Source organism: Oncorhynchus nerka, linkage group LG13 (assembly GCF_034236695.1).
Source record: "Oncorhynchus nerka isolate Pitt River linkage group LG13, Oner_Uvic_2.0, whole genome shotgun sequence".
In the NCBI taxonomy this organism is placed as follows: domain Eukaryota; kingdom Metazoa; phylum Chordata; class Actinopteri; order Salmoniformes; family Salmonidae; genus Oncorhynchus; species Oncorhynchus nerka.
In genome coordinates, this window is record NC_088408.1 from 62,836,666 (window position 1) to 62,862,656 (window position 25,991).

The 25,991-nt window shown below is 43.4% G+C and overlaps 1 protein-coding gene across 1 annotated transcript in view; it reads left to right on the forward strand.

The window, feature by feature from the left end:
• The window catches only part of trpm3 (transient receptor potential cation channel, subfamily M, member 3), a 126,930-nt gene that overhangs the window by 32,344 nt on the left and 68,595 nt on the right, over window positions 1-25,991 (forward strand). The window contains 7 exon segments of the mRNA XM_065026991.1: window positions 2,721-2,895; window positions 3,378-3,501; window positions 14,040-14,112; window positions 15,493-15,736; window positions 15,738-15,891; window positions 16,257-16,307; window positions 21,374-21,514. Of these exon segments, the coding sequence (XP_064883063.1) occupies window positions 2,721-2,895; window positions 3,378-3,501; window positions 14,040-14,112; window positions 15,493-15,736; window positions 15,738-15,891; window positions 16,257-16,307; window positions 21,374-21,514 (962 nt within the window).

Consider the following 25,991-nt stretch of genomic DNA (forward strand, 5'->3'; position numbering starts at 1 on the left):
TGGATGGATTCTATCCAGAAGAGAACAGAAGAACAGACCAGTCAAAGCGCGACGGAGACATAAGTAACGGAAATGGAGCAGCAGCTCTGTAGAACCCGGACCTTTATGTCCATCTCTAACCTTCTCTTCTCTGCATTTCACATCTTAATACATTCATGGCTCCAATTTGCCAGTCCTCTCTGAAGAAATAGGTGCTAGCAAATGCAGTCGGGATGATGAGGGTAGGCCGAGACGTGTGAAAACGACCCACATAGAGAAACCTCCTCCAGCCATGCTAATGTTTCTCTGGGTGAGTCAATGGAACCATAATGAGGTCCTTTTCAGCGTGTCACATGTGTTCCCCTCACAACCCCTCCCTCCCGGGCTAAAGATAGATGTTGGAGGATGGTGAGGCTCGCTCTAACGGCCCTTTTTCTCTCCTCCTCCCCTCTTCCGTGCTGTCGCTCTCTTTCTTTCTCTTAATATTTTTGAGCAGGGGCCGTGGACGTCAAAGAGGGAGAGGTAGAGAGAAAGAGAGGGGGGGGGGGGAAGAAAGTAGATACAGAGGGGTGGTTGGGTGTGTGGAGCTGCCAGCGGAGACAGAAAGAGAGATGGAGCGAGAGCATTCAAAGAGAGAAAGGGATTGATCTGCTCCAGTTACGAGCTCCTAGCCTCCACTAATCTAACACAGAAAACTCCAAATTGATGTCTCTTATATAAACGGGATGGTAGTGAACATGTTAGTGATGGGGTAATGGTATCTGTTAAAGAATCTGTTTGATATTGGGTTTGTAATGCCCTGATTTCATTTCAGCAACATGACTGTTAGCTGTTGTGGAAACGTTATCAGAGGAGGTACTGACACAGTGTGTGCTGACAAAACAAATGACTTGTCTCGCAAAGCCTAACGTTCTACTCCATAGACTCCGGAGTAATCTCCTCCCCACACAACTATGAGATATTAGTTATCTTTTTGAGACATTTTTCAATATTTTCCATTTTGGAGAGCTCTTTTCACAGCTCTTCTATCCTACCCAAACAAAGAGCACAAAGATAACTGTCCATCTGTTTCTAAATGGCTCTGTGATGTAAGTTAAGAAGGAATACTGATGTCCCTACTCTACCTGAGAGACCAAAGATATTCATATAATAACAATATAGCATGGTCATTTATCAGACCGCTTTTATTCAAAGCCATTTGCAGAACTGCTAGCATTGAAACTTAAACAAATATTCTGTAGATGTGGCCCAAGTGGGAATGGAAAACCACCACCCAGCACCTTGTTGCCTAACCCTCAGACATATCAACTAGCTTTAGTAGGAGACATACTGTAAGACAGTGCAGTCTGTACCTGCTCTTTCATCCTGAGTTTGAGTGGTGTGGTGTGTTGTGGTGTATGCAGGCACCGCTCTCTCGCTCTCTCTCTCTAGCCAATTAGCAACGACCCAGCTGCGCTCTCCCTTCCTCATCTGGTGTCTTGTCAATTGGAGGCTAATCCCTTCAGGTGCGAGTGGTGTCCCTCAAACCGCAGTAGCCATCATCGCTTGCTCATGACACATGAAGAGGTAAAGAGTAAGAGAAGAAGTCAATTAAAACCGTTATGAATAGACGAGCCTACTTGTTCTCCTGCGCCTGATGTACAGTGTGGTGATGTTCTTACCTTTAAAGTATGCTAGGCACTAAAATAGCTCCCTCTTTATGTAACTTTGCCTGTAGCGAGCAAGACACAATGATGGCACATGTGTGAGCGGGCCCTGAGTCAGTGGCCCACCTATCCACAGTGAAATTATGCAGGCAAGGATGGGAGGGAGGATCCAGCAGGGACATGGCTTTTGAATTTGAGTGAAAAAACTGACTGGCGGCAGCTGAATGAGAGACAGAGAGTGTGACAGAAAGAGAGAGAGAGAGAGAGAGAGAGAGAGAGAGAGAGAGAAGCTCAGAGAGAACTGGGCGTCCTTGTGGGGGTTTGGTACTGTAGGGCTTATGTGCATCCTTTCTCTTTCCGAGCCCGTTCTCCCAGCCTGTGTAAGCTCCAGAACCCACCTGTTAATTACCTCTAATGAGTCTTAAAGGGATAGTTCAGGATTTTGGCAATGAAACCCTTTATCTACTTCGCCGGAGTCAGATGAACTTCCGGATACTATTTGTATGTATCTGCGTCCAGAATGAAGGAAGGTAGAGGTAGTTTCTCGGGCCAAAGCTAACTAGCTTAGCTCAGGAGACTGTATTTGTGCTAACACTAGCTAGGACTTCATTGCCAAAATCCCGAAATATCCCTTTAATAGCTTCTGATTAGCCAGTTTGAGGCCGTCCCTCTGTGCAGCAGGAGGGTACTCGCTCCAGGGCATCTATGCGGCTCAAGCGCGGCTCCGTGCTTCCGCTAGATGCTCAGAAATATCCTTAGAAATAGGAAACTCTCTCTGAATGCTGCTACCAGACTTGTGGCACAAATTCATCTTTAATCAGCATTTCTATTTTAGTTGAGAGGTGAGATGTCGGGGCACTTGTTGAATCGTGGCACGCAACACGGCCCCCATTTACATTTTGTCAGTCCCACCTCCCTCATGGCTGTCTGTCAGGGTACTCCTGTGGGACTTAATGAGTGCTTTTCGTTTGCAACTTTTTTCTCTCTCTGTTTTCTGATTTCTTTCCTGTCTGGTTTTCCTTCCTTCTTCCACCACTATCTCTCTCTCTTTCTCTTTTGCTCCCTGCCCCCTTTCCTCCCTTTCTCTCTCTGTAGGTATTGGTCAGGGAGTGCCAGTGGTGGCTCTGATAGTGGAGGGGGGTCCTAATGTGATCTCCATCGTGTTAGAGTACCTAAGGGACACGCCACCTGTGCCCGTGGTGGTGTGTGATGGGAGCGGGCGTGCTTCGGACATCCTGGCATTTGGACACAAGTACTCTGAGGAGGGAGGGTACGTGTCACATATCACATACACAGATTTGCTACAGTATTGCGGATGCATTAAGGTGCCTTAGTAGTGTGTCCCAAATACAGTCCTAATACTTAGGATAAATGTTAAATGGATAATTAAGGCAATGAGGCCCTTTATGAACTCGTGGATACCAATTTTATGTCTGTGTCCAGTATGAAGGAAGTTAGAGGTAGTGTTGCGAGCCAATGGCTGTAGTTAGCACAACTACCTATAACATCCTTCATACTGGACACAGAAACATAAAAATGGTATCCCCGAGTTCATCTGACTCTGGGTAAGTAGATAAAGGGCATCATTGCCAAAATCCTGAGGTGTGCCTTTAATACTTCAACTTAAATGTAAGTTTCTCGTCTAGGTCTCTTTTACCCTTATCGGCCACAATTCATCATCTCTCCTTTCTCCCTTCTGCTCTTCCTCCCTCTTTCCCTCTCCTCTTTCTCCTTTTCGCTCATTTTTACCAGGATCATAAATGAGTCTCTGAGGGACCAGTTGCTGGTGACCATCCAGAAGACCTTCACGTACAGCCGGACCCAGGCCCAGCACCTCTTCATCATCCTCATGGAATGCATGAAGAAGAAGGAGCTGGTGAGTGTTCAGGCTCGCTCACTCGTCACCTTGGAAACATCCCCTACCCCAACTCCCCATGCCTCTACTGCAGGGCTTTTACAACCCTGTTTCCCGGAGAGCTACCCACCTGTAGGTTTTCTCTCCAACCCCAGTTGTAACTAACCTGACTCAGCTTATCAACCAGCTAATTAATAGAATCAGGTGTGCTAGATTAGAGTAGGATGAAAACCTACAGGACGGTAGCTCTCCAGGAACAGGGTTGGAGGGCCCTGATCAACTGTACAAAGTCTCAAGCACCAGTGTGATGGGGATTAGGGAGAAAAACATAGATGTCAATGTAAAGATAAAAAAAGAGAAGATTTGGGAATAATGAGACTGTGGCCCTGTCCAGAAACAACCCCTTTAGCCCTTACCCCCTAGACACTAGTGGAGATCTGAGAGGATGTGATAGGTTTAAGCGATATTATAGCAGCTCCACCTCCACGTCTAATAGGCTAGTGGAATTTCTGCCATATTGCTTACATCTGCATCTAGGGGATTGGGGCTGTGACAGGGCTGTGTATTTAAAGGCCCTCTGATGTCATCCAGGACCTACTGGTTCGGCTTTAGGCTGCTTTCTCTCCTGTCCATCTGTCATATCCATTTGAAACATACCCCACAAGCTGTGTTTAGTGAACTGTCACTCACATAATTAACCTTCCCTAATTAACCTTCCCTAGCTCAGGCGGTGACAAGGTCTCTTCAGATCAGTGTTTCTTGCAGAGAGAAGCTGCATGCTTATTATAGTGATCATCCTCAATGTGTAGTACACTGTCCCACTACAAACACAATGATACATATTATCACTGCACTATGCCTGGCACAAAGTCACATTTCACAGGGCAAGAAACAAGCACTATGGTAAGTGGATAATGAAGGTAATCACATGGTAATCAGTGAGTTTTGAGTTCCAGACAGACGGTATTAGTCACACACACACACACACACACACACACACACTGCTGTGTCCATTCCAAACCATGAGATATTATCGTCATACATACTGTGCCTGAGATTAAAATAACACTCACTGTGTCTGTACTCATTAAACACCTGAGCCTCCATGAGCCTGCATGCACCAAACAAACACATGCCTTTGCTTTACAATATTCTAATTTAACAGTTGGTTACACAAGCACATGCATCATGTCATTTGCATGGAAAGTTGGCCTCAATATGCAAATGCACACTCTGTTATATAAAGGTTTTAAAATACACACTTTGTTTATAATACACACATTCAAATCTCAGTTGCACAATACGCTTGGAAAGTGGATTTCATCACAATCGTTAAAATATGAACACAACTGGAGACACAACTGGGGATATGTTTTTTTTTACACAATAACATTATGGTAGCTAGCAAAACAGTGTAGGGGCAGTTGCTAAGTTAAATAACTGCAAACAATTTTGTCTAGCTAGCTAACTAACTTGGCTAACTGTGGGGTGTAACAATTCACCCATTTACAGTTGCTACTGCACTACACTTTGCAAGCATAAGGTGTCTCCAGTAATGTTTACATTTGTCTCCACTTTCCAACCATATTGACATATGCTAGCTGCTATTGTTGACATGTTATTCATGGTTGCACATACTTTTACTATGAACTATGTCCCTCCTCTCCCTACGTAATTTATTGTTTTGTAATTGTATATCTATTGAAATTAAACAATATATACACTTTGTTGAATGTTTTGCGTCAATTTTGTTTTTGTGCGTTCATTTTGTCTCTCCTTTGTTCCTTTGTCAGGTGCCCCAATAAATGTGCCTTGTAATGTGATGATTTGTTTTGGTGTGGTTGTTTTCTCCTTTTCATTGTGCATCCTATTTTTTCTTCCATGTTTTCTTCCCCCTTATATGGACACACACATAGCGAGAGAAATGCACATTCCCACATAGTGTGAGAGAGAGAGAGAGAGAGAGAGAGAGAGAGAGAGAGAGAGAGAGAGAGAGAGAGAGATGCTCATCACAGATGTTGGGTGTGTAAGTGGATTGATCTGAGCTCTGTGAGGTTTCCACGCTCAAGCAGATGGAACTCCAGGACACCCAGTCGCGTGGAGTCTCTAGAGCAGCTGTGGAGCCAAGAATATCTGATAGGCAAAAGAGTAAATCTCTTCCTCAACTACTGCCACCACTATCTACCACTACTTTACTACAGTACAGTACGTCATCTATGGGATGGATCATACTGAGGGAGATTGCGGCTAATGCGGGCTAATGCTAATGCCAAGCACGGTAGTGTGGCGTTGAGTAGATAAAGCTCGATAGAGTTTAGACCAAGGCAATGCCGTAAGATTTCTGATGACGTGGGACTAATGTGTTTGGATGATGGAATATGACTGAGAATCCTTTGGGCTTGTAGCCTATATGTCACCATGACATTCAAATCTGCGCGGTTTCACACAGCAGGTGCGGTGCTCTTTCGTGTAGTCAGTGTTTCGATTAAGATTTCTATTAGTAGCCATCTCCATAGCGGGTCATGTGTAAGGAATGTGTACTGAACACTAAACTTTTGACTACATTTTATAGATTCCACATTTTGTTGTGTTACAGCTTGAATTCAAAATGTATGAAAAAATATATAATTCCCACCCAATTACACACAATACACCATAATGGTAAAGTGAGAAGTATTAGACATTTTTGAAAATGTATTGAGAATGAAATGCAGAAATGTCTAATTTCCTTAAGTATTCACACCCCTGAATCACCTTTGGCATCGATTACAGCTGTCATTCTTTCTGGGTAAGTCTCTATGAACTTTGCACACCTGGATTGTATAATATTTGCACAATATTATTTTTAAAGCTCTGTCAAGTTGGCTGTTGATCATTGCTAGACAGCCATTTTCAAGTCTTGCCAATAGATTTTCAATCCGATTTAAAATGTAACAAGGCAACTGAGGAATATTGAATGTCTTGGTAAGCAACTCCAGTGTATATATTTGGCCTTGTGTTTTAGTTTATTATCCTGTTGAAAGGTGAATTTGTCTCCCAGTATCTGATGGAAACAGGTTTACTGTTAGGATTTTGCCTGTACTTAGCTCTATTCTATTCTTTTTATCACATTTTTACTCCTGAACTGATTTAGGCTTACCATGACAAAGGGGCTGAATAATTATTGACTCAAGCCATTTCAGCTTTACATTTTTTATTCATTTGTAAAAACATAATTCCACTTTAACATTATGGGGTATTGTGTGTAGGCCAGTGACACAACATCTGAAAATAACACATTTAGAATTCAGACACCAACACAACAAAATGTGACCGACCACCTTGATTCAGTGTTAAGTAGCAAAATTTGAAATGGTGTTTTTTTCCGTTGGATGAAAGCAGGAACACAGGGCTACAAAATGGTATGTAATATACTGCATTTGACAAAAATGGGAAAGTAATTCTGCTTTGAAAGTTGATAAACTTGTAACCTCACTTTGAGAAAATGGCCTTTGAATATTTTTGGTACCTACTGGAGAGCTCTTCTTTGTTTACACTCAGCATCGTTCACACCCTTTTAAGCTTTAGCCCCAACCCTAACTCTGACTGTTTTACTGGCCGAGCAGAGCTGGTTAGGTTGTTTTCATGTTATCCAGAGCATTGGTGACTGTAACTGTGCTGCTTGCAACAATTTAATTAAGCTTTTATGCCGACGTTTCCTGACACCGGCCATATTCAACTGTTGTTGAGTGTTCGTATATTCATCAGTTATCAGTTATTCTGCACTCTGGCAAACTCAGATGAGAGTGCTCTGAAATCGGAGTAGATGGCCAGACTGAATTTACAAACGCACCTGAAATGGTTACATAGTGGAGTATTTTGTTAAGACATGTAGCTAGCTAGCTAAACAGTGAACCATAATCACAACTCTTGACATTACTACCCTGCATGAATCTGTAGCTAGCTAACCAACATCGAGCCAGCCAGCTAACGTTAGCTAGCTAACAATACACTTTAACTTGAAATGAAACCACTTTCTTACCCATGTACATCATAGATGGACGCGTCTCCTGTCACGGATGCCATGGTTGCCCTTAGTTTGAAGAAGTAATCTGGAGACAGATGTTTTCTCCATCTCCATCTCCTATCATACTCGAATTCCACTGAACTCTGTCCTTCAGAAAGGAGACAGCAACACTTATGCAGTTTCACTATGCGATACATTAAAAAAGCCACGTTAGACAGGATTACCAACACATACTGACCAGCTCTAATAGACAGATGCGTGCTATATGGCAGACCAATCCAAACTCATCTCTCGGCATGTCCAGCCTTCTCATTATCTCAGCCAATCATGGCTAGCGGGAAGGTTGCTCACTTTTTCTGTGGCTAAACCAACTAGGTTTGTAATTTAGCAATTGTATTCGTATTTACAGATGGCATACAAGTTTGTTATTAAGGCACATGAAAGTTCACATGTTCGAGGAAGCATTTCTTCCAAAAAACGCATTTTGTCAAAAAAAGGTTTACGTTCAAACGGCTCTGTGAAGTAGTGACCCACAACATAGAGTACGTCTAGATTCCTAAAAAGGGTCACAAATGAGGAATAAGTCAAGGGGTGTGAGTAAATAGGGAATTAGTATTATTTAATCAAAGTGAAATGATGCCAATATGTTTGGCCACAGACAAAAAATGCTGGAGTATAGATCCAAATTAAAGGTTTTTGCTTCACTGTCCATATAAATATGTAGGAGTGTATTTATAGATAGACATGTTATACCAACGGTAAGCACTCAAGCAAACATTTCCCTGTAGGATACAAATGGAGAAGAAGATGGGTGTATTTCTTCCCCCTGCAAAATGACAAAAAAATAACCCCCTTGTGATCAAATTATACACCTACCATTGACTAACACTAGCTGTGGCAACATGGTGCTCCCTCCCTAGCACATGGCTCCACAGAGGATCACCTTGGGGTATGTGTGTTGGAGTGTGCCCCTGGCTAGCCGTCAATTTTAAAAACAAGAAAATGGTGCTTAGCTGCTTTGTTTAATATAAGGAATTTCAAATTATTTCTACTTTCTACTTTTGATACTTAAGTATATTTAAAACCAAATACTTTTAGACTTTTACTCAAGTAGTATTTTACTGGTTGACTTTCACATTTACTTGAGTAACTTTCTATTAAGGCATCTATACTTTCACTGAATTATGACAATGGGGTACTTTTTCCACCACTGACGAGCAACATGATCAAACAGCATCCATTCTCACTTAAAAGTGGTGCTTCCCACTAGTGACTAGTATGTCTCTTCTCTCCTCTGCCCTCTCCTCGACGTGTGATGGTGTGACAGGCGGATGTCTATGGTGTGTCATCAATCATTGCCGAGTGACACGTGTCAATCAATAGGCACGAAAGTGTCAGTCATCTACAGAATGAGATATTCCCTTCACACAGACTGTAGACCAATTGGTATTAGAGGCTACAGCATATCTGTGTGCAAGAGGAAAACATATATGGAGGTATATGTGTAACCAACAAACGCATACATCACGATTAAATATAGACATGTTATACCAACAGTAAGCACTCAAGAAAATATTTCCCTGTAGGATACAAATTGAGAAGAGGAGGGGTGTATTTCTTACCCCTGCATAAGGACAGAAAACTAAGCCTCTTGTGATCAAATTATACCCCTAGCTGTGGCAACATGGTGCTCCCTCCCTAACACATGGCTCCACAGAGGGTCACCTTGGGGGCTATGGTGGGTGGAGGAGGAGGAGGATCGGTAGGAGTAGGAGGAAGAGGAGAGGAAAGGAAAAGAGAAGTTGACGAGGTGGAGGCCACCTTCAGTCATCGTTTCTGTCATTCACATATAGGAAGCAGTGATCTGGTGGGTTCCACTGGAGGCTGCTGAGAGGAGGACGGCTCAATATTGTCCGGAACGGAGCAAATGGAATTTGATACCATTCCGCTCCAGCCATTGCCAAAAACCCGTCCTCCCTAATTAAGGTGCCACCAACCTCCTGTGGTGGATTCACACACGCATGCATGCACACACAACACTTACTCATCTGTGTGTTCTTGTCAGTGAGTTCCCACCTGTGTAGATCAAGTGAGGATTAGGGCTGTTTTAGTTCAAGTGTACCGGTGTGATTTGTGCACTAAGTATGTGGAATTATGGTCACACACACAAACAGTCCTAAAGCCACCACAGGAACACACACCTGGTAATGTAACCCCCACTTAAGTAATCTATCCCTGACCACACACTGGCCTTCTCTATCTCTCTCTCTTTCTCTCTCTCTCTCTCTCTCTCTCTCTCTCTCACACACACACACACACACACACACACACACACACACACACACACACACACACACACACACACACACACACACACACACACACACACACACACACACACACACAACCATTCAGACAACATGCATACCCACGTACGTGTACACACACAATAATTACCCTGTCCTCAAACAGGCAATGAAGATGGATCGAAACCATCACATCCCATTTACTCTCCAATTTCACCTGGAGGGAGGCCTTTCAATTACTCTTACACACACACACACACACGCACGCACGCACGCACGCACGCACGCACGCACGCACGCACGCACACGCACGCACACGCACACATACCACGTACTCTCTGACAGTTATATTTATATCATCCTCATGTACACTACCGTTCAAAAGTTTGGGGTCACTTAGACGTTTCCTTGTTTTTGACAGAAAAGCAATTTTTTTGTCCATTAAAATATCATCAAATTAATCTGAAATACAGTGTAGACATTGTTAATGTTGTAAATGACTATTGTAGCTGGAAACGGCTGATTTTTAATGGAATATCTACATAGGCGTACAGCAACCATCACTCCTGTGTTCCAATGGCACGTTGCATTAGCTAATCCAAGTTTATCATTTTAAATGGCTAATTGATCATTCGAAAACCTTTTTGCAATTATGTTAGCACAGCTGAAAACTGTTGTCCTGATTAAAGAAGCAATATAACTGGCCTTCTTTAGACAAGTTGAGTATCTGGAGCATCAGCATTTGTGGGTTTGATTACAGGCTCAAAATATCCAGAATCAAAGACCTTTCTTCTGAGACTCATCAGTCTATTCTTATTCTGAGAAATGAAGGCTATTCCATGGGAAAAATTGCCAAGAAACTGAAGATCTCGTACAACGAGGTGTACTACTCCCTTCACAGGACAGCGCAAAATGCTTCCAACCAGAATAGAAAGAGGAGTGGGAGGCCCCGGTGCACAACAGAGCAAGAGGACAAGTACATTAGAGTGTCTAGTTTGAGAAACAGACACCTCACAAGTCCTCAACTGGCAGCTTCATGAAATAGTACTCGCAAAACACCTGTCTCAACGTCAACAGTTAAGAGGCGACTCCGGGATGCTGGCCTTCTTGGCAGAGTTGCAAAGAAAAAGCCATATCTCAGACTGGCCAATACAAAGAAAAGATGGGCTAAAGAACACAGACACTGGACAGAGGAAGATTGTAAAAAAAAGTGTTACGGACAGACTAATCTAAGTTTGAGGTCACAAAGAAGAACATTCGTGAGACGCAAAAACAAATGAAAAGATGCTGGATGAGTGCTTCACGCCATCTGTGAAGCATGGTGGAGGCAGTGTGATGGTCTGGGGGTGCTTTGGTGGTGGTAAAGTGGGATATTTGTACAGGTTAAAAGGATCTTGAAGAAGGAAGGCTATCACTCCATTTTGCAACGCCATGCCATCCCCTGTGGACGGCGTTTAATTGGAGGCAATTTCCTCGTACAACAGGACAATGACCCAAAGCACAGCTCCAAACTATGCAAGACCTATTTAGGGAAGAAGCAGTCAGCTGGTATTCTGTCTATAATGGAGTGGCCAGCACAGTCAACGGATCTCAACCCTATTGAGCTGTTGTGGGAACAGCTTTACCGTATGGTAGGTAATAAGTGCCCTTCAATCCAACTTGTGGGAGGTGCTTCTGGAAGCATGTGGTGAAATCTCTTCAGATTACCTCAACAAATTGACAACTAGAATTCCAAAGGTCTGCAAGGCTGTAGTTGCTGCAAATGGAGGATTCTTTGACGAAAGCAAAGTTTGAAGGACACAATTATTATTTCAATTAAAAATCATTATTTATGGGGCCTCCCGGGTGGCGCAGTGGTTAAGGGCGCTGTACTGCAGCGCCAGCTGTGCCATCAGAGACTCTGGGTTTGCTGCCAGGCTCTGTTGTGACCGGGAGGTCGTGGGGCGACGCACAATTGGCCTTGCGTCGTCCGGGTTAGGGTGGGCTTGGCCGCACCAGTGACTCCTGTGGCGGACCGAGCGCAGTGCACGCTAACCAAGGTTGCCAGGTGCACGGTGTTTCCTCCGACACATTGGTGCGGCTGACTTCTGGGTTGGATGCGCGCTGTGTTAAGAAGCAGTGCGGCTTGGTTGGGTTGTGACTTTCAACCTTCGTCTCTCCCGAGCCCGTACGGGAGTTGTAGCGATGAGACAAGATAGTAGCTACTAAAAACAATTGGATACCACGAAATTGGGGAGAAAAACGGGTAAAAAATATTAAATAATAATAATAATAATCATTATTTATAACCTTGTCAACGTCTTGACTATATTTCCTATTCATTTTGCAACTCATTTCATGTATATTTTCATGGAAAACAAGGACGTTTCTAAGTGACCCCAAACTTTTGAACGGTAGTGTACGTATGCAGATACTTACATTATTCATCATGTGGAGGTGAAATGGGTATATTTTGGGAGATGAGCACTCATTCTGTTTGATTTGATGAAGAGCCGGTTCAGATCAAAACGGTGTAGATAAAGCAAGTAATTGGGAGAAGAAACCCTGTGAGAGCCTCTTCCTGTTCTTCACAAGCATTCTTTCTTAGCCCAGCACCCATGTTTTTAAGGATGTGCGTATGACAACAAACTTTGTTACATTCATTGTTCACACGTTAAACACAATCAGGAATGCTCATACACATGCTCATAGAGACACACAGTACTGGAGGTAACTCTTACACATACATACGCTCATTTCTCTCTCTGCAGGACCCCATTCCAAGGGGGCAATGTGTGTCATCTCTCAGTAGCGGAAAAATAATGAACAAGCAAGCGTACAGACAAATTCTCTCTCCCCTTTGGTGTCTGAAGGGCTTTTAGGAAAAGGGAAAGAGAGAGACGGAGAGAGCTACTCTATTGATTCATAACCTGAGGGGAGGCACGAGTTAAAGACAGCTGAAATCAAGGTGCACCACCAAATTGAGCCATTTAGAAGGGAAGATGGGTTTGGAGATGTGATGGCGGGAGGAGGGGGGAGGGAGGAGGATGGAGGGAGGGATTACAGGAATAGATTCATGACCCTGTGGCTGGGATCCTCAGCACGCTCCAGCGTTCCGAACACGCAGCTCATACGTGGAGCTGCAAGGTGCCCTTCACACACATGCCGTCATGCGACAAAATCTGGCAGAACTGCCGCATTCCCTCTCTTTTACCCTCCCCCTGCTTTCCCTTCCTTCATCCTTCCCGCTATCTTACCTCCTCCTCCTCACTCCCTCTGATTTGCTCTGTACCCCTTCCTTCATCCTTCCCGCTATCTTACCTCCTCTCTCCCTCTGATTTGCTCTGTACCCCTTCCTTCATCCTTCCCGCTATCTTACCTCCTCTCTCCCTCTGATTTGCTCTGTACCCCTTCCTTCATCCTTCCCGCTATCTTACCTCCTCTCTCCCTCTGATTTGCTCTGTACCCCTTCCTTCATCCTTCCCGCTATCTTACCTCCTCTCTCCCTCTGATTTGCTCTGTACCCCTTCCTTCTTTTTTATCTCTTGCTTACTGTACCATACTCCATCGAAGGGTCTCCACTCACTCTTGATATGTCTCTCTCTTTCTTTCGCTCTCTCTCCCCTTCGCTCTCTCCCTCGCTCTCTCCCTCGCTCTCTCTCTCTCCCGCTCGCTCTCCCTCTCTCTCTCTCTCTCTCTCTCTCTCTCTCTCTCTCTCTCTCTCCCGCCGCTCTCCCTCTCGCTCTCTCTCTCCTTCTCTTTCTTCTCTCTCTCTCTCTCTCTCTCTCTCTCTCTCTCTCTCTCTCTCTCTCTCTTCTCCCTTTCTCCCGCTCTCTCTCTCTCTCTCTCTCTCTCTCTCTCTCTCTCTCTCTCTCTCTCTCTTCTCCTCTCTCTCTCTCTCTCTCTCTCTCTCTCTCTCTCTCTCTCTCTCTCTCTCTCTCTCTCTCTCTCTCTCTCTCTCTCTCTCTCTCTCTTCCCTTCTTTTCTACTGGGACCACACTGCATACGAGCTACTTTTCGTTTCCGTTTCCAAAGTGTGTCAACTAGGAGAATATATGATACTGTATATTGCAGTTTCCTCTGCTCGGAGCTTCAGACAGCAGCTCTTTATACAGCTGATTCTTATCACATGTATCAAAAGCACGGAGCTATGATGTGACTGGTTTACTCATAGTGTTAATAATCTCTATCAGTAAAAAACAGATTATGTAAATGTCTCCCTCTCTCTTCCTTATTGTTTCTTTCTTTTCTCTCTCTGTATGTTTCAGATAACCGTTTTTCGGATGGGGTCTGAGGGACACCAGGACATTGACCTGGCCATTCTCACTGCTCTTCTAAAAGGTCATTGACACACAGCTAATATTTAAAGAGGCTCCTTAAGTCTGACAGCGGGCTTCAGAAGGTTATAGCACACAATCCTCCAACTGAGCCAATCCGTTCGACTCTAGCACAGTTAAGACTCTCCCTCTCCTCCTCCCCTGTTTCACTGCTCCATCCCTCCCTCCATCCCTCCCTCCATCCCTCTCGTAATCCACAGTTTCGACTTGTTGTTTAGTGCATGGTATTGATCAGGAGCGCAGGATCCAACGCTGCTGGTTCCGAGGCCTTCGGAGCAGATCCTTTGGGCCAGTTTTCAAATATATACCAGGTGATTGACTCACTCTGAGTTCCTAAGTGGAACGCTGTATATGAGGGCCGTCATAATTCATGTTTGGCAGCATGTCAGGGAGATGCATGTTTCTAGCATGTTTACACTCTCTATGCATCCTTCTCCCCCACACTCATTATTTTTTTGCATCTCATCTCCTCCTGTTAATATCTCTCTGTCCATCTCCCTCTCTATTTCTGTGATTGGCCTCTGTATCTGGCATGATGGACTGTCACAAGCTTGGCCAGTATAGACGTTTATTATGCAAACTGTGTGTTTTCAGAGAGGAAAAGGTAGAGAGAGAGAGAGAGATTGTGTGCGAGAGACTGACACACTGAAAGAAATAGGGAGAGATCTAGAGAGAGAGAGAGAGAGAGAGAGAGAGACAAAGAGAGACAGAGAAAAAGAGAGTGAGAGAGAAAGAAAGAAAGATAGAGGGTCATCGATGCGGGATAAGGTCAATAAATTCCAGCGACGACAGAGCTGCGGAGATAAGTGTCATTTAAAAACAGTGATAAACGCGAGCAGTCCCTTTTAATACCGACTTCTCTATTAAACTCCTATTACACCACTCTGCATCTCGTTACCACGCTCGGTAAAAGCTCCCATTATTAAGCCTGTGAAATATCTCTGCTGAGTCATCATAAAAGGTGTGTCGGCCTCAAACTTGCCTCCCTTCAGCATTTAAGTTTTCAAACTACCGGTTTAAAGTGCTTTTCACAAAAGAATTTATCACATCACCGACAGCTTGACAAATATATTTTCTCAAAAAGAAAGCAAGAGGTAGGTGTCGGAGGCCAAGAACAACTGCCTTGGGCTTTCCTTTAAGAAGAACCGCACAAATACAGCAATCTCCTTTGTTGCTTGCTAAACAGTGATGTTCTGCCCACCCACAGAGAAAAAAGTCAATACAACCTTCCAAAGCTAGCAGGAGAAGTGATTTGAGATTGCTGACAGAATGATCTACAAATCACCATGCGCCACAAATAACTCTTCCTTATTGTTTGTTGATCGACTGAGCAAAATTGATGCTCTCGAACATGGTTTATTGTCCCCTCTCTTCCTTCTCCTAGGTGCCAACGCATCGGCTCCTGACCAGCTCAGCCTGGCCCTGGCGTGGAACCGAGTGGACATTGCCCGCAGCCAGATCTTCATCTACGGACAGCAGTGGCCTGTAAGACCCAGCCTATCACGTCTCACTCCCTTGTTTACAGTATAGACTACCGACAGCCCTGTCCAAGTGAAAGTGTGAAATCTATGCCGTAATCCATCCATATGCCGTTTCTTGATGGTTAAGCCTGAGTTGACTGACTGTGCCTTCCCTGTTTGTATGGTAGGTGGGTTCTCTGGAGCAGTCTATGTTGGATGCCCTGGTGCTGGACAGAGTGGACTTCGTCAAGCTGCTGATCGAGAACGGAGTGAGCATGCATCGCTTCCTCACCCTCTCCAGACTGGAGGAGCTCTACAACACGGTACTTCAGCTCCACCATGGCTGACAGCTCTGAACTCTGACCTCTCACCTGACTCCATGTCACATGGAATGTATCAAACAGTCATAACATTGTTGCAACAGCTGCCATAACCCCTGGTATTTGTAGAACAAAAATAGTTATAAGCTATTATACTCCCTCCTGGTGTTCCTCTGTAAGGTATGCATTCCTAAAGCCTTTATAGCGGCCACATAAGACAATATAACATCCTTCACATGTGTTCATTATGAACAACGGCATGCGGTGTGGTACTTGATTCAAATGAACCATTTGTCGTAGCTCTGCAGCTTGCTGCAGGTCGGGGCGTGACTCACGGACTGATCTGTGCTTGTGTTTGTTTTTGTCAGAGGCACGGACCATCCAACACACTACACCACCTGGTCAGAGACGTCAAAAAGGTACAGTTACGCGTGTGTGACCGCGTAGGCGTTGGTGTGAGAGTTAGCCTGTGTGCGAACGCAAGGGCAGCACTTTTTCTATTGGTCTTTTTGCGGATTGTGTTTAGCTCTGTAGATCTCTATTGTTGCTAGCTGAGCATCTAGGAGCCAGATTTTCTCCTTTCTCAGCTGAGGTTACAGCCGCGGCTGCCGAGAGATGTCTCCGTCTTTTGTCTCTCTCTACCCCTCCCATTACTCTTTGTTTTGCTCTGTACACACTCACTCCATTTGAGTCCAACGCGGTATTATGTACCCATATGCACCACAACCCTAGATTGGTCAAACGTATTGTAGTCCTGCAGATCTGACATTAAACCAGGGAAGGCCCACCTCTAATTAGGGTTGTCACAGTTAACTTAGCCTAGGCCCAATTACTCAAAACGAGCTGCCATTATGTATTGCTATATGTGTAACTTACGCCAAATTGAGTATCTCTTCGAGTATTGAGTGTGTACGACATCATCATGTCATTTATTATAGAGCCTTTTGAGTGCATATGAGGCATTCATTTCTCCACTACTCTCTGTCTCGGTGTCTGTCTTGCTTGTCCCTTAGCCCTCTAATACTGATTCTATCCTATAATACACCAGAGGCACTAACTTTATTAGCTTTAATGAACAAGCTATTATGCCCTTAAATGTGGGTATATTCAAATGTTATACATGCTTTTGAATTGTAAGACTTATAAAACTTACGGCCTACACAGTATATGCTTATAAATGTGTATAATGTTTACAAATAACGGAATGTTTAGTTATTAATAGTTTATAAATCGTTCATTAATAAGTTATTATTAAATTTGTGACAGTGTTACCCCAAAGCCTTTAGATAATAATCTGACCGGACTACAGTACCTATGTAACAAAACAATTGTACGCGTCCTTAATTCAAGATTATGACCTCTAGTGGGAGCTCATAGAAAGGTCAGCAGCATCAGTATTCAGATCAGATTAATCGAAGCATAATGGATTGCAGTAACATGTGCTACAATGGGAGAGCTGTAGAGGTTACGGTGAGTCATGGTGTAACCATCCACGATCTAAACTTTCCCAAAGTCCTTAGCTCTGTACGCAGGGTGAGAAGGGTTCCGGTATTTCAGGGGATTGGACTAATCAATCTCACACACACACACACACACACACACACACACACACACACACACACACACACACACACACACACACGTGCACACGCACACTAATGATGCTCAGGCCGCAGCCCCCGCGGGTTATATCTGTGAGGCGGGCAGGTTAAAGGTCATGAAATATTGTGTGGATGAAGGGCAAGTGGTTGGCGGTTGAATAAAGATAAAACAATGGGTTAAAATACAGAAATCTGTCATTCTTTTGCAATTCATTTCTACAGGCTACATTGACATTTTTCTTTCAACATTTGTATATGGTGTCAGTGCGTAGCCTAAGCCTAAGCTTTTGGGTCTAACTGAAGTGTGCCAAATACACGGCAATTACCAAATGCCTTTGGGACCTTGGGCAGAAAAAGTTCACGTCGATCCACTGAGACAAAAAGAGTAATGAAGGACAATTACATTTTATTTTATTTTATTTGACAATGTTGGGGTTAAATTCAATAAGAGAAAAGCTGTGAAATGGAGAGTTAAAATAAATAGAAGGGAGGGACAGAACTGTCATCTAATGTTATAGAAGAGAGGACCAGAACAGTAGTCTAATGTTATAGAAGAGAGGACCAGAACAGTCGTCTAATGTTATAGAAGAGAGGACCAGAACGAACAGTAGTCTAATGTTATAGAAGAGAGGACCAGAACAGTAGTCTAATGTTATAGAAGAGAGGACCAGAACAGTAGTCTAATGCTATAGAAGAGAGGACCAGAACAGTAGTCTAATGTTATAGAAGAGAGGACCAGAACAGTAGTCTAATGTTATAGAAGAGAGGACCAGAACAGTAGTCTAATGCTATAGAAGAGAGGACCAGAACAGTAGTCTAATGTTATAGAAGGGAGGGACAGAAGAATAGCCTAATGTTATAGAAGGGAGGACCAGAACAGTAGTCTAATTCTATAGAAGAGAGGACCAGAACAGTAGTCTAATTCTATAGAAGGGAGGACCAGAACAGTAGTCTAATGCTATAGAAGAGAGGACCAGAACAGTAGTCTAATGTTATAGAAGGGAGGGACAGAAGAAAAAGGGTTTAAAGTAGCCTCACTGAAATCTGGCAACCGATTGTAGGTCTATAACCTCTCACATACCCTAATATCATTTTTAATCCTGCAGAATTAAGCATTTATTGCATAAAAATGTTACTCTTGATCAAGTTCTTGAAGCATCTTAAGGGAATGAATGGTTAAGGATTGTCTCTAAAAGTGCTATATTTATCATCATCATAAAAGCTGATAGTGTTTCAACCACATAAAATATGCATCCAAGCTGAACTGAAATATTATCAAAAACATGTTGGGTTGTTTTAACAGCTTTATATTTCCTTAAAACCAGTCAAATTGGAAATTTTGCACCGAAAATCTTTCCCTTTTTAAAATTTTTGCATTTCCTCCCTGGGCTGTAAACACCTTTGCTGTACAAGAGAAGCAGAGATGAAAGAGGAAAAAGAAAACAAATTGTACCGACGTCAACTACATTGAAGCATTCCTTCTATCGATTTATGACTTTACTCTGGTGAGAAAGGGTTTATTTCGTTGTTCAGGGCAACAAGTAGTGACAGAAGAGAAGCTACATATATACAAATGATCATATTCCACTTTGTCACATATAGTCAGGCGGTTGCGGATGGGTTATTACGGATAGGTTATCACTAACTCACACCAATTAACTGATATTGGAATATACACTACCGTTCCAAAGTTTGGGTTCACTTAGAAATGTCCTTGTTTTTGAAAGAAAAGCACATTTTTTTTGTCCATTAAAATAACATCAAATTGATCAGAAACACAGTGTAGACATTGTTAATGTTGGAAATGACTATTGTAGCTGGAAACGGCAGATTTTTTTAAATGGAATATCATCATAGGTGTACAGAGGCCCATTATCAGCAACCATTAGCTAACATAACGTGCCATTGGAACACAGGAGTGTTCCAATGGCACGTTATGTTAGCTAATCTAAATGTATAATTTTAAAAGGCTAATTGCTCATGAGAAAACCTTTTTTGCAATTATGATGCACTGCTGAAAACTGTTGTCCCTGATTAAAGAAGCAATAAAACTGGCCTTCTTTAGACAAGTTGAGTATCTGGAGCATCAGCATTTGTGGGTTCGATTACAGGCTCGGAATGGCCAGAAACAAAGCACTTTCTTCTGAAACTCGTCAGTCTATTCTTGTCCTGAGAAATGAAGTCTAATATTTAACCGTAGTGCATGGCTCTTTAGGCTTTTGCCAAATATCTGTGTTTTCCTCTCTTCCTCTTGTCCTGCTGTGTGAAGGTATGGTACTAGTGAATGTATGGTATTGGTGTGCAGTAGTAGGATACATTGCCTCAACCAGAGTGGCCCAAACGTATACTGTTCCCCTTTTCTCTTTCTGGAGGAAAGCTTAGACTGTCATTGGCTACATCATGATTCCAAACCCTTCTGTTTGAAGTGTGCAATTGCCCATCATGGATTTAAAAGCATTGAATTGTCAGTGTAAGCATCAGATGCAGGGACGCCATTGTTAAGTCCATGAGCAGGAGTGTGCTAATGCACACTTCAGGTGAAGAGTGAAGAATCGGGTTTCAGGCATTTTTATTGATGCTTGTTATTGGCTTTAGTGTGTAACTTGCCCCTGAACTCTAACCTCTGGAGCCCCTGGTGCTGGAATGAGACAACCTGAAGTTACTTGTGATAAAAACGAATTGGGTTCAGCCTTCCGTATCTAGCATCATGAAAGCAAGTTGTTACAGTAATTGTTACATATTTTTTTAAATAATGTTAGTTAGTCAGTTAGTCAGTTAGTTGCCATATACATACAATTTCCCAATGCAATCAATTGAAGATAAAGGAGAAAGGCACTGTAGGTTTGATCAGAATGATTATGCTGTTTGAGAGCATTTTCCTATGTTAGAGAGCACATTTACTAATCGCGATGCTTCCAGCTGCAGCCCCGCATTAGCCTGTAACTTAAACTAGCTGTGACTAAGCTTTGACTGAGCTTTGGCTGGATAATTGTGAGGCTTTACTGGGATAACAGAAACCAAATGGAGCGCTTTTTGACAAGGGGATACAGGGAGCGTTCCACTAAAAGTGACCAGGGGATGAGATGGTATCAAATCATCCGTCGATGTATGATCATTGTCCCAGCCCATCCTCCCAATTTCTCCCTCCCCCAGCCCCCACTGGATCAGAGAGCTCTGATTTCTATCTGAAGGTGGATGATGAAGGTCCATTTCTATCAAAAAACGCTCTCTCATTTGTACTCCTGTTATCCTCATCTTCAGACATCTGTCCGTCTTTCTCTTCCAGCACTGAACCCCTGATACGATCTGGCCATACGTTACAAATGCAAAAGAGCACAGAGTGATCAGGCAAATTAAGTAAGCATTGATCAGATTTGTACATATTTCAATTTCCTCAAGATTTGCAATTTTCCATCTTCTCCTTAACATTTCCCCTATTTTTGTGGTCTCCCTCTTCTTTCCCCTTTTCCTCCTCCTTCCTTTACTCCTCTACCCCTCTTCTCTCAGAGTACAGTATACTGATGTCTATCTCAGTGCTGTTGAACTAAGTTAAATTAAACTAAGCTCAGAGAAGTTCATTTAAACTAGGTTATAAACTCTGTGATCTTATCGGGGGTCTGTGTCTCCCATCTCTCCTTGGCCTTGTGCTGTATACTCACTGACCTTGTGTGTTTTTTCTAAGCAAGAATATCCCGTGTTCAGTTGGATCTACTTCAAGGTGAATCAACTAATCACGTATTATTATTAACACAAAACAAGTGTGTAGATGTGTGAAGTGAAGTGTGTCTGATTTGTGTGGGTTGTTTTCCCTTCCTTTCACCGTCGTATGCTCAGCTGCCATGGGGGGGTGTGCGGTTTTGTCTGACCAATCTCTTGGTCCCCAGGGTAACCTGCCACCAGACTACCGCATTAGTCTCATTGACATCGGATTGGTCATTGAGTACTTGATGGGCGGAGCTTACAGATGCAACTACACCAGGAAGAGGTTTAGAACTCTGTATCATAACCTCTTTGGACCCAAAAGAGTGAGTGACGGACCAGCTTTACAGTTTCCTATTCTGCTAATGATGCATGTGCATGTGTCTGCATGTCTACTTGTCTCTGTGGGATCAATTGAATCGAACATTCATTGTGTTACGGTATTTACGCTTTAGTTCCTAGTTTTCCCATGGTCAAATTAACTCCCAGACGGGTCTTGGGTACCATAAACAAACCTACTATTAGTAATCTGGTAAACTCACCTCAGGTATGCTTTCAGTGAAAGCCAACCCGCAGTAATGTAAATTTGGTGCTTACGTAACCTTTTTTTGTGTGATCAAGGGACGATGCTGTAAATTAATATACATAAATATGCATATCCCTCTACGTCTAAATCTGCACTAGGGATACGGTCTCCTTTTCTCCCTCTGCCTGCAAACTCTCCCAAACTAGCAATAGAATGCAGAGATCATTGCCTCACTGCACTGCACTATACTGCTCGGAACAACGCTTGTGAAATAGATGGGTTGGTTGTTAAGCAAAAAAACTGTGTGGGCAACTATGGGGCAAAACAGACAGGGTTGGCTTAGGTTGTTTACCACATTTAAACTACAGTCTGTCTTCAATGTTTATTGAAAACGTAAATAAAGATGCACAATGAGCATTTGTTTCCTCTCAAATACATTGTTACAGTTGGTAGTTAGCTAGCTATTGAATTTGAGCCATATCAGCATAGATTTTGGCATCAGTCAAAACACTTAAAAACCAGACATGGTATCAGGATAAAACTAATTGAAACAAGCTACTTTAGATTTCCCACATGGCACTTTCTTGTCATTGTTGCTAGCCATCTGGCCATCCAGTATCACAAAAAGACAGGGCCTTCTGCCCCAGTGAAGCGTGCACATCGTTTCTTGTGACGTTCTCAACTAAACCGTCTATAGAGATGTGTGTTGTTGTTGATTGTTCAGTTTCCAGGCCTCCTTCAAGACAAGGCTCCTTGAAGAACGGACTAAATGTCAACTATAGAACATGGCTATTCTAGGACTATTGTGTAGAGCAATGTCTAGTCCATCAACATCAGCCAATGACTATGTAGTGTGTATGTATGCATGTGTGCATGAGGTTGAAAAGAGAGAAAAAGTGAAGGATAGAGCGAGAGAGACCGAGGATTCAGGACTAAGAGGTAGACATCTAAATGAGCTGTGATCTGTTTTAAAACGATTTGGGCACAGTGACAGTGTCATCTTAGATGAAAACGCAGTGTGAATACAGGAACAAACACACACACAAACACACAATGTGGTAGGAATAATCCTGAAATAGGTGCAGATATCAACATCCCCACAGGAGGCCTGAGTTATTTTTACCAGCAGTTGGGGAAGCAGGTCACATGATGGCTCATTAATGCATAATTTGTACACAGCCTGCTTTAAAACGAAGTGCCTGCTGCTGCATGGAGCTCCATTTAGCCAGCCACCCCCTTACACAGACAAACACACAGATATGAAATATATCAGGTTACAGTAACAGGTGACTATCTAAAGACAACAGGTTACTGTTTATCTATAACAGATTGCTGTTGATCTAGAACCGGTTACTGTCTGGTCTCGAACAGGTTACTGTTGGTCTCGAACAGGTTACTGATGGTCTAGAACAGGTTACTGTCTGGTCTCGAACAGGTTACTGTCTGGTCTTGAACAGGTTACTGTCTGGTCTCGAACAGGTTACTGTTTGGTCTCGAACAGGTTACTGTCTGGTCTCGAACAGGTTACTGTCTGGGCTCGAACAGGTTACTGTCTGGTCTCGAACAGGTTACTGTCTGGTCTAGAACAGGTTACTGTCTGGTCTCGAACAGGTTACTGTCTGGTCTAGAACAGGTTACTGTCTGGTCTCGAACAGGTTACTGTCTGGTCTCGAACAGGTTACTGTCTGGTCTAGAACAGGTTACTGTCTGGTCTAGAACAGGTTACTGTCTGGTCTAGAACAGGTTACTGTCTGGTCTCGAACAGGTTACTGTCTGGGCTCGAACAGGTTACTGTTGGTCTAGAACAGGACAGTTGTGCTATTTAATTGTGTTGGAACATACAGTGCATTCAGAAATTATACAGACTCCTTGCCATTTTCCACATTCTGTTACGTAACAGCCTTATTCTAAAATGTATTACATTGTTTTAATCCCCCTCATCAACCTATACACATTGCCCATTAATGAAAAAGCAAAAATACGTTTTTATAAATGTTTGCAAATGTAATACAAATAGAAAACTGAAATATGAGTGTTCAGACCCTTAACTTTGTTGAAGCATCTTTGGCAGTGATTACAGCCTTGAGTCTTTTTGGGCATGACGCTACAAGCTACAAGCTTGGCACGCCTGTATTTGGGGAGTTTCTCCCATTCTTCTCTGCAAATCATCTCAAGCTCTGTCTGGTTGGATGGGGAGCGTCGCTGCACAGCTATTTTCAGGTCTCTCCAGAGTTGTTAGATCTGGTTTAAGTCCGGGCTCCGGCTGGGCCACTCAAGGACATTCAGAGACTTGTCCTGAAGCCAATCCTGCATTGTCTTGGCTGTGTGTTTAGGCTTGTTGTCTTGTTGGAAGGGGAACCTTCGCCTTACTCTGAGGTCCTTAGCGCACTGGAGCAGATTTTCATCAAGGATCTCTCTGTACTTTCCTCCGTTCATCTTTCCCTCAATCCTGACTAGTCTCCCAGTCCCTGCCGCTGAAAAACATCCCCACAGCATGATGCTGCCACCACCATGCTTCACCATGCTTCACCTTAAGGATGGTGCCAGACGTGATGTTTGGTATTCAGGCCAAAGAGTTCAATCTTGGCTTCATCAGACCAGAGAATCTTGTTTCTCATGGTTTAAGAGTCCTTTAGGTGCCTTTTGGCGACTCCAAGCAGGCTATCATGTGCCTTTTACTGAGGAGTGGCTTACTTCTGGACACTCTACCATAAAGGCCTGGTTGGTGGAGTGCTGCAGAGATGGTTGTCCCTCTGGAAGGTTTTCCCAACTCCAGAGTGGAACTCTTTGATCTTGGCCATAGTGGAGTTTGGAGTGTGACTGTTTGAGGTTGTGGACAGGTGTCTTTTATACTGATAACAAGTTCAAACAGGTGCCATTAATACAGGTAACGAGTGGAGGACAGAGGAGCCTCTTAAAGAAGAAGTTACAGGTCTGTGAGAGCCAGAAATCTTGCTTGTTTGTAGGTGACCAAATACTTATTTTCCACCATAATTTGCAAATAAATTCATTAAAAATCCTACAATGTGATTTTCTGGATTTTTTTTTCTCATTTTGTCTGTCATAGTTGAAGTGTACCTATGATGAAAATTACAGGCCTCTCTCATCTTTTTAAGTGGGAGAACTTGCACAATTGGTGGCTGACTAAATACTTTTTTGCCCCACTGTATTCTAAATCAGAACCGTCCAGAGTAGTGATGCTAAACAGGCGGGCAGGTGTGGGCAGCAATCGGTTGAAGAGCATGCATTTAGTTTTACTTGCATTTAAGAGCAGTTGTAGGCCACAGAAGGAGAGTTGTATGGCATTGAAGCTCGTCTGGAGGTTAGTTAACACAGTGTCCAAACATGGGCCAGAAGTATACAGAATGGTGTTGTCTGCATAGAGGTGGATCAGAGAATCACCATCAGCAAGAGCGACATCATTAATGTATACAGAGAAAAGAGTCGGCCCCAGGATTGTACCCTGTTGCACCCGCATAGAGACTGCAAGAGGTCCGGGCAACAGGCCCTCCGGTTTGACACATTGAACTCTGTCTGAGAAGTAGTTGGTGAACCAGGTGAGGCAGTCATTTGAGAAACCAAGGCTGTTGAGTCTGCCGATAAGAATGTGGTGATTGACAGAGTCGAAAGCCTTGGCCAGGTCGATGAATACAGATGCACATTATTATCTCTTATTGATGGGGGTTATGATATCGTTTAGGACCTTGAGCGTGGCTGAAGTGCCCCCAGGACCAGCTCGGAAACCAGATTGCATAGCGGAGAAGGTACAGTGGGATTCGAAATGGTCGGTGATCTGTTTTGTTAACTTGGCTTTCGACGACCGAAGAAAGGCAGGGTAAGATAGATAGTCTGTAGCAGTTTGGGTCTAGAGTGTCTCCCCTTTGAAGAGGGGGATGACCGTGGCAGCTTTCCAATCTTTGGGGATATCAGACGATACGAAAGAGAGGTTGAACATGCTAGTAATAGGGGTTGCAACAATTTCGGTGGATAATTTTAGAAAGAGAGGGTCCAGATTGTCTAGCTCAGCTGATTTGTAGGGGTCCATATTTTGCAGCTCTTTCAGAACATCAGGGCAAGTTGTCGTGGGGGGTTCAGGGCTGTTGACCGGGGTAGGGGTAGCCAGGTGGAAGGCATGGCCAGCCATAGAAAATTGCTTGTTTAAATTCTCAATTATCGTGGATTTATCGGTTGTGACAGTGTTTCCTAGCCTCAGTGCAGTGGGCAGCTGGGAGGAGGTGTTCTTATTCTCCATGGACTTTACAGTGTCTCAGAACGTT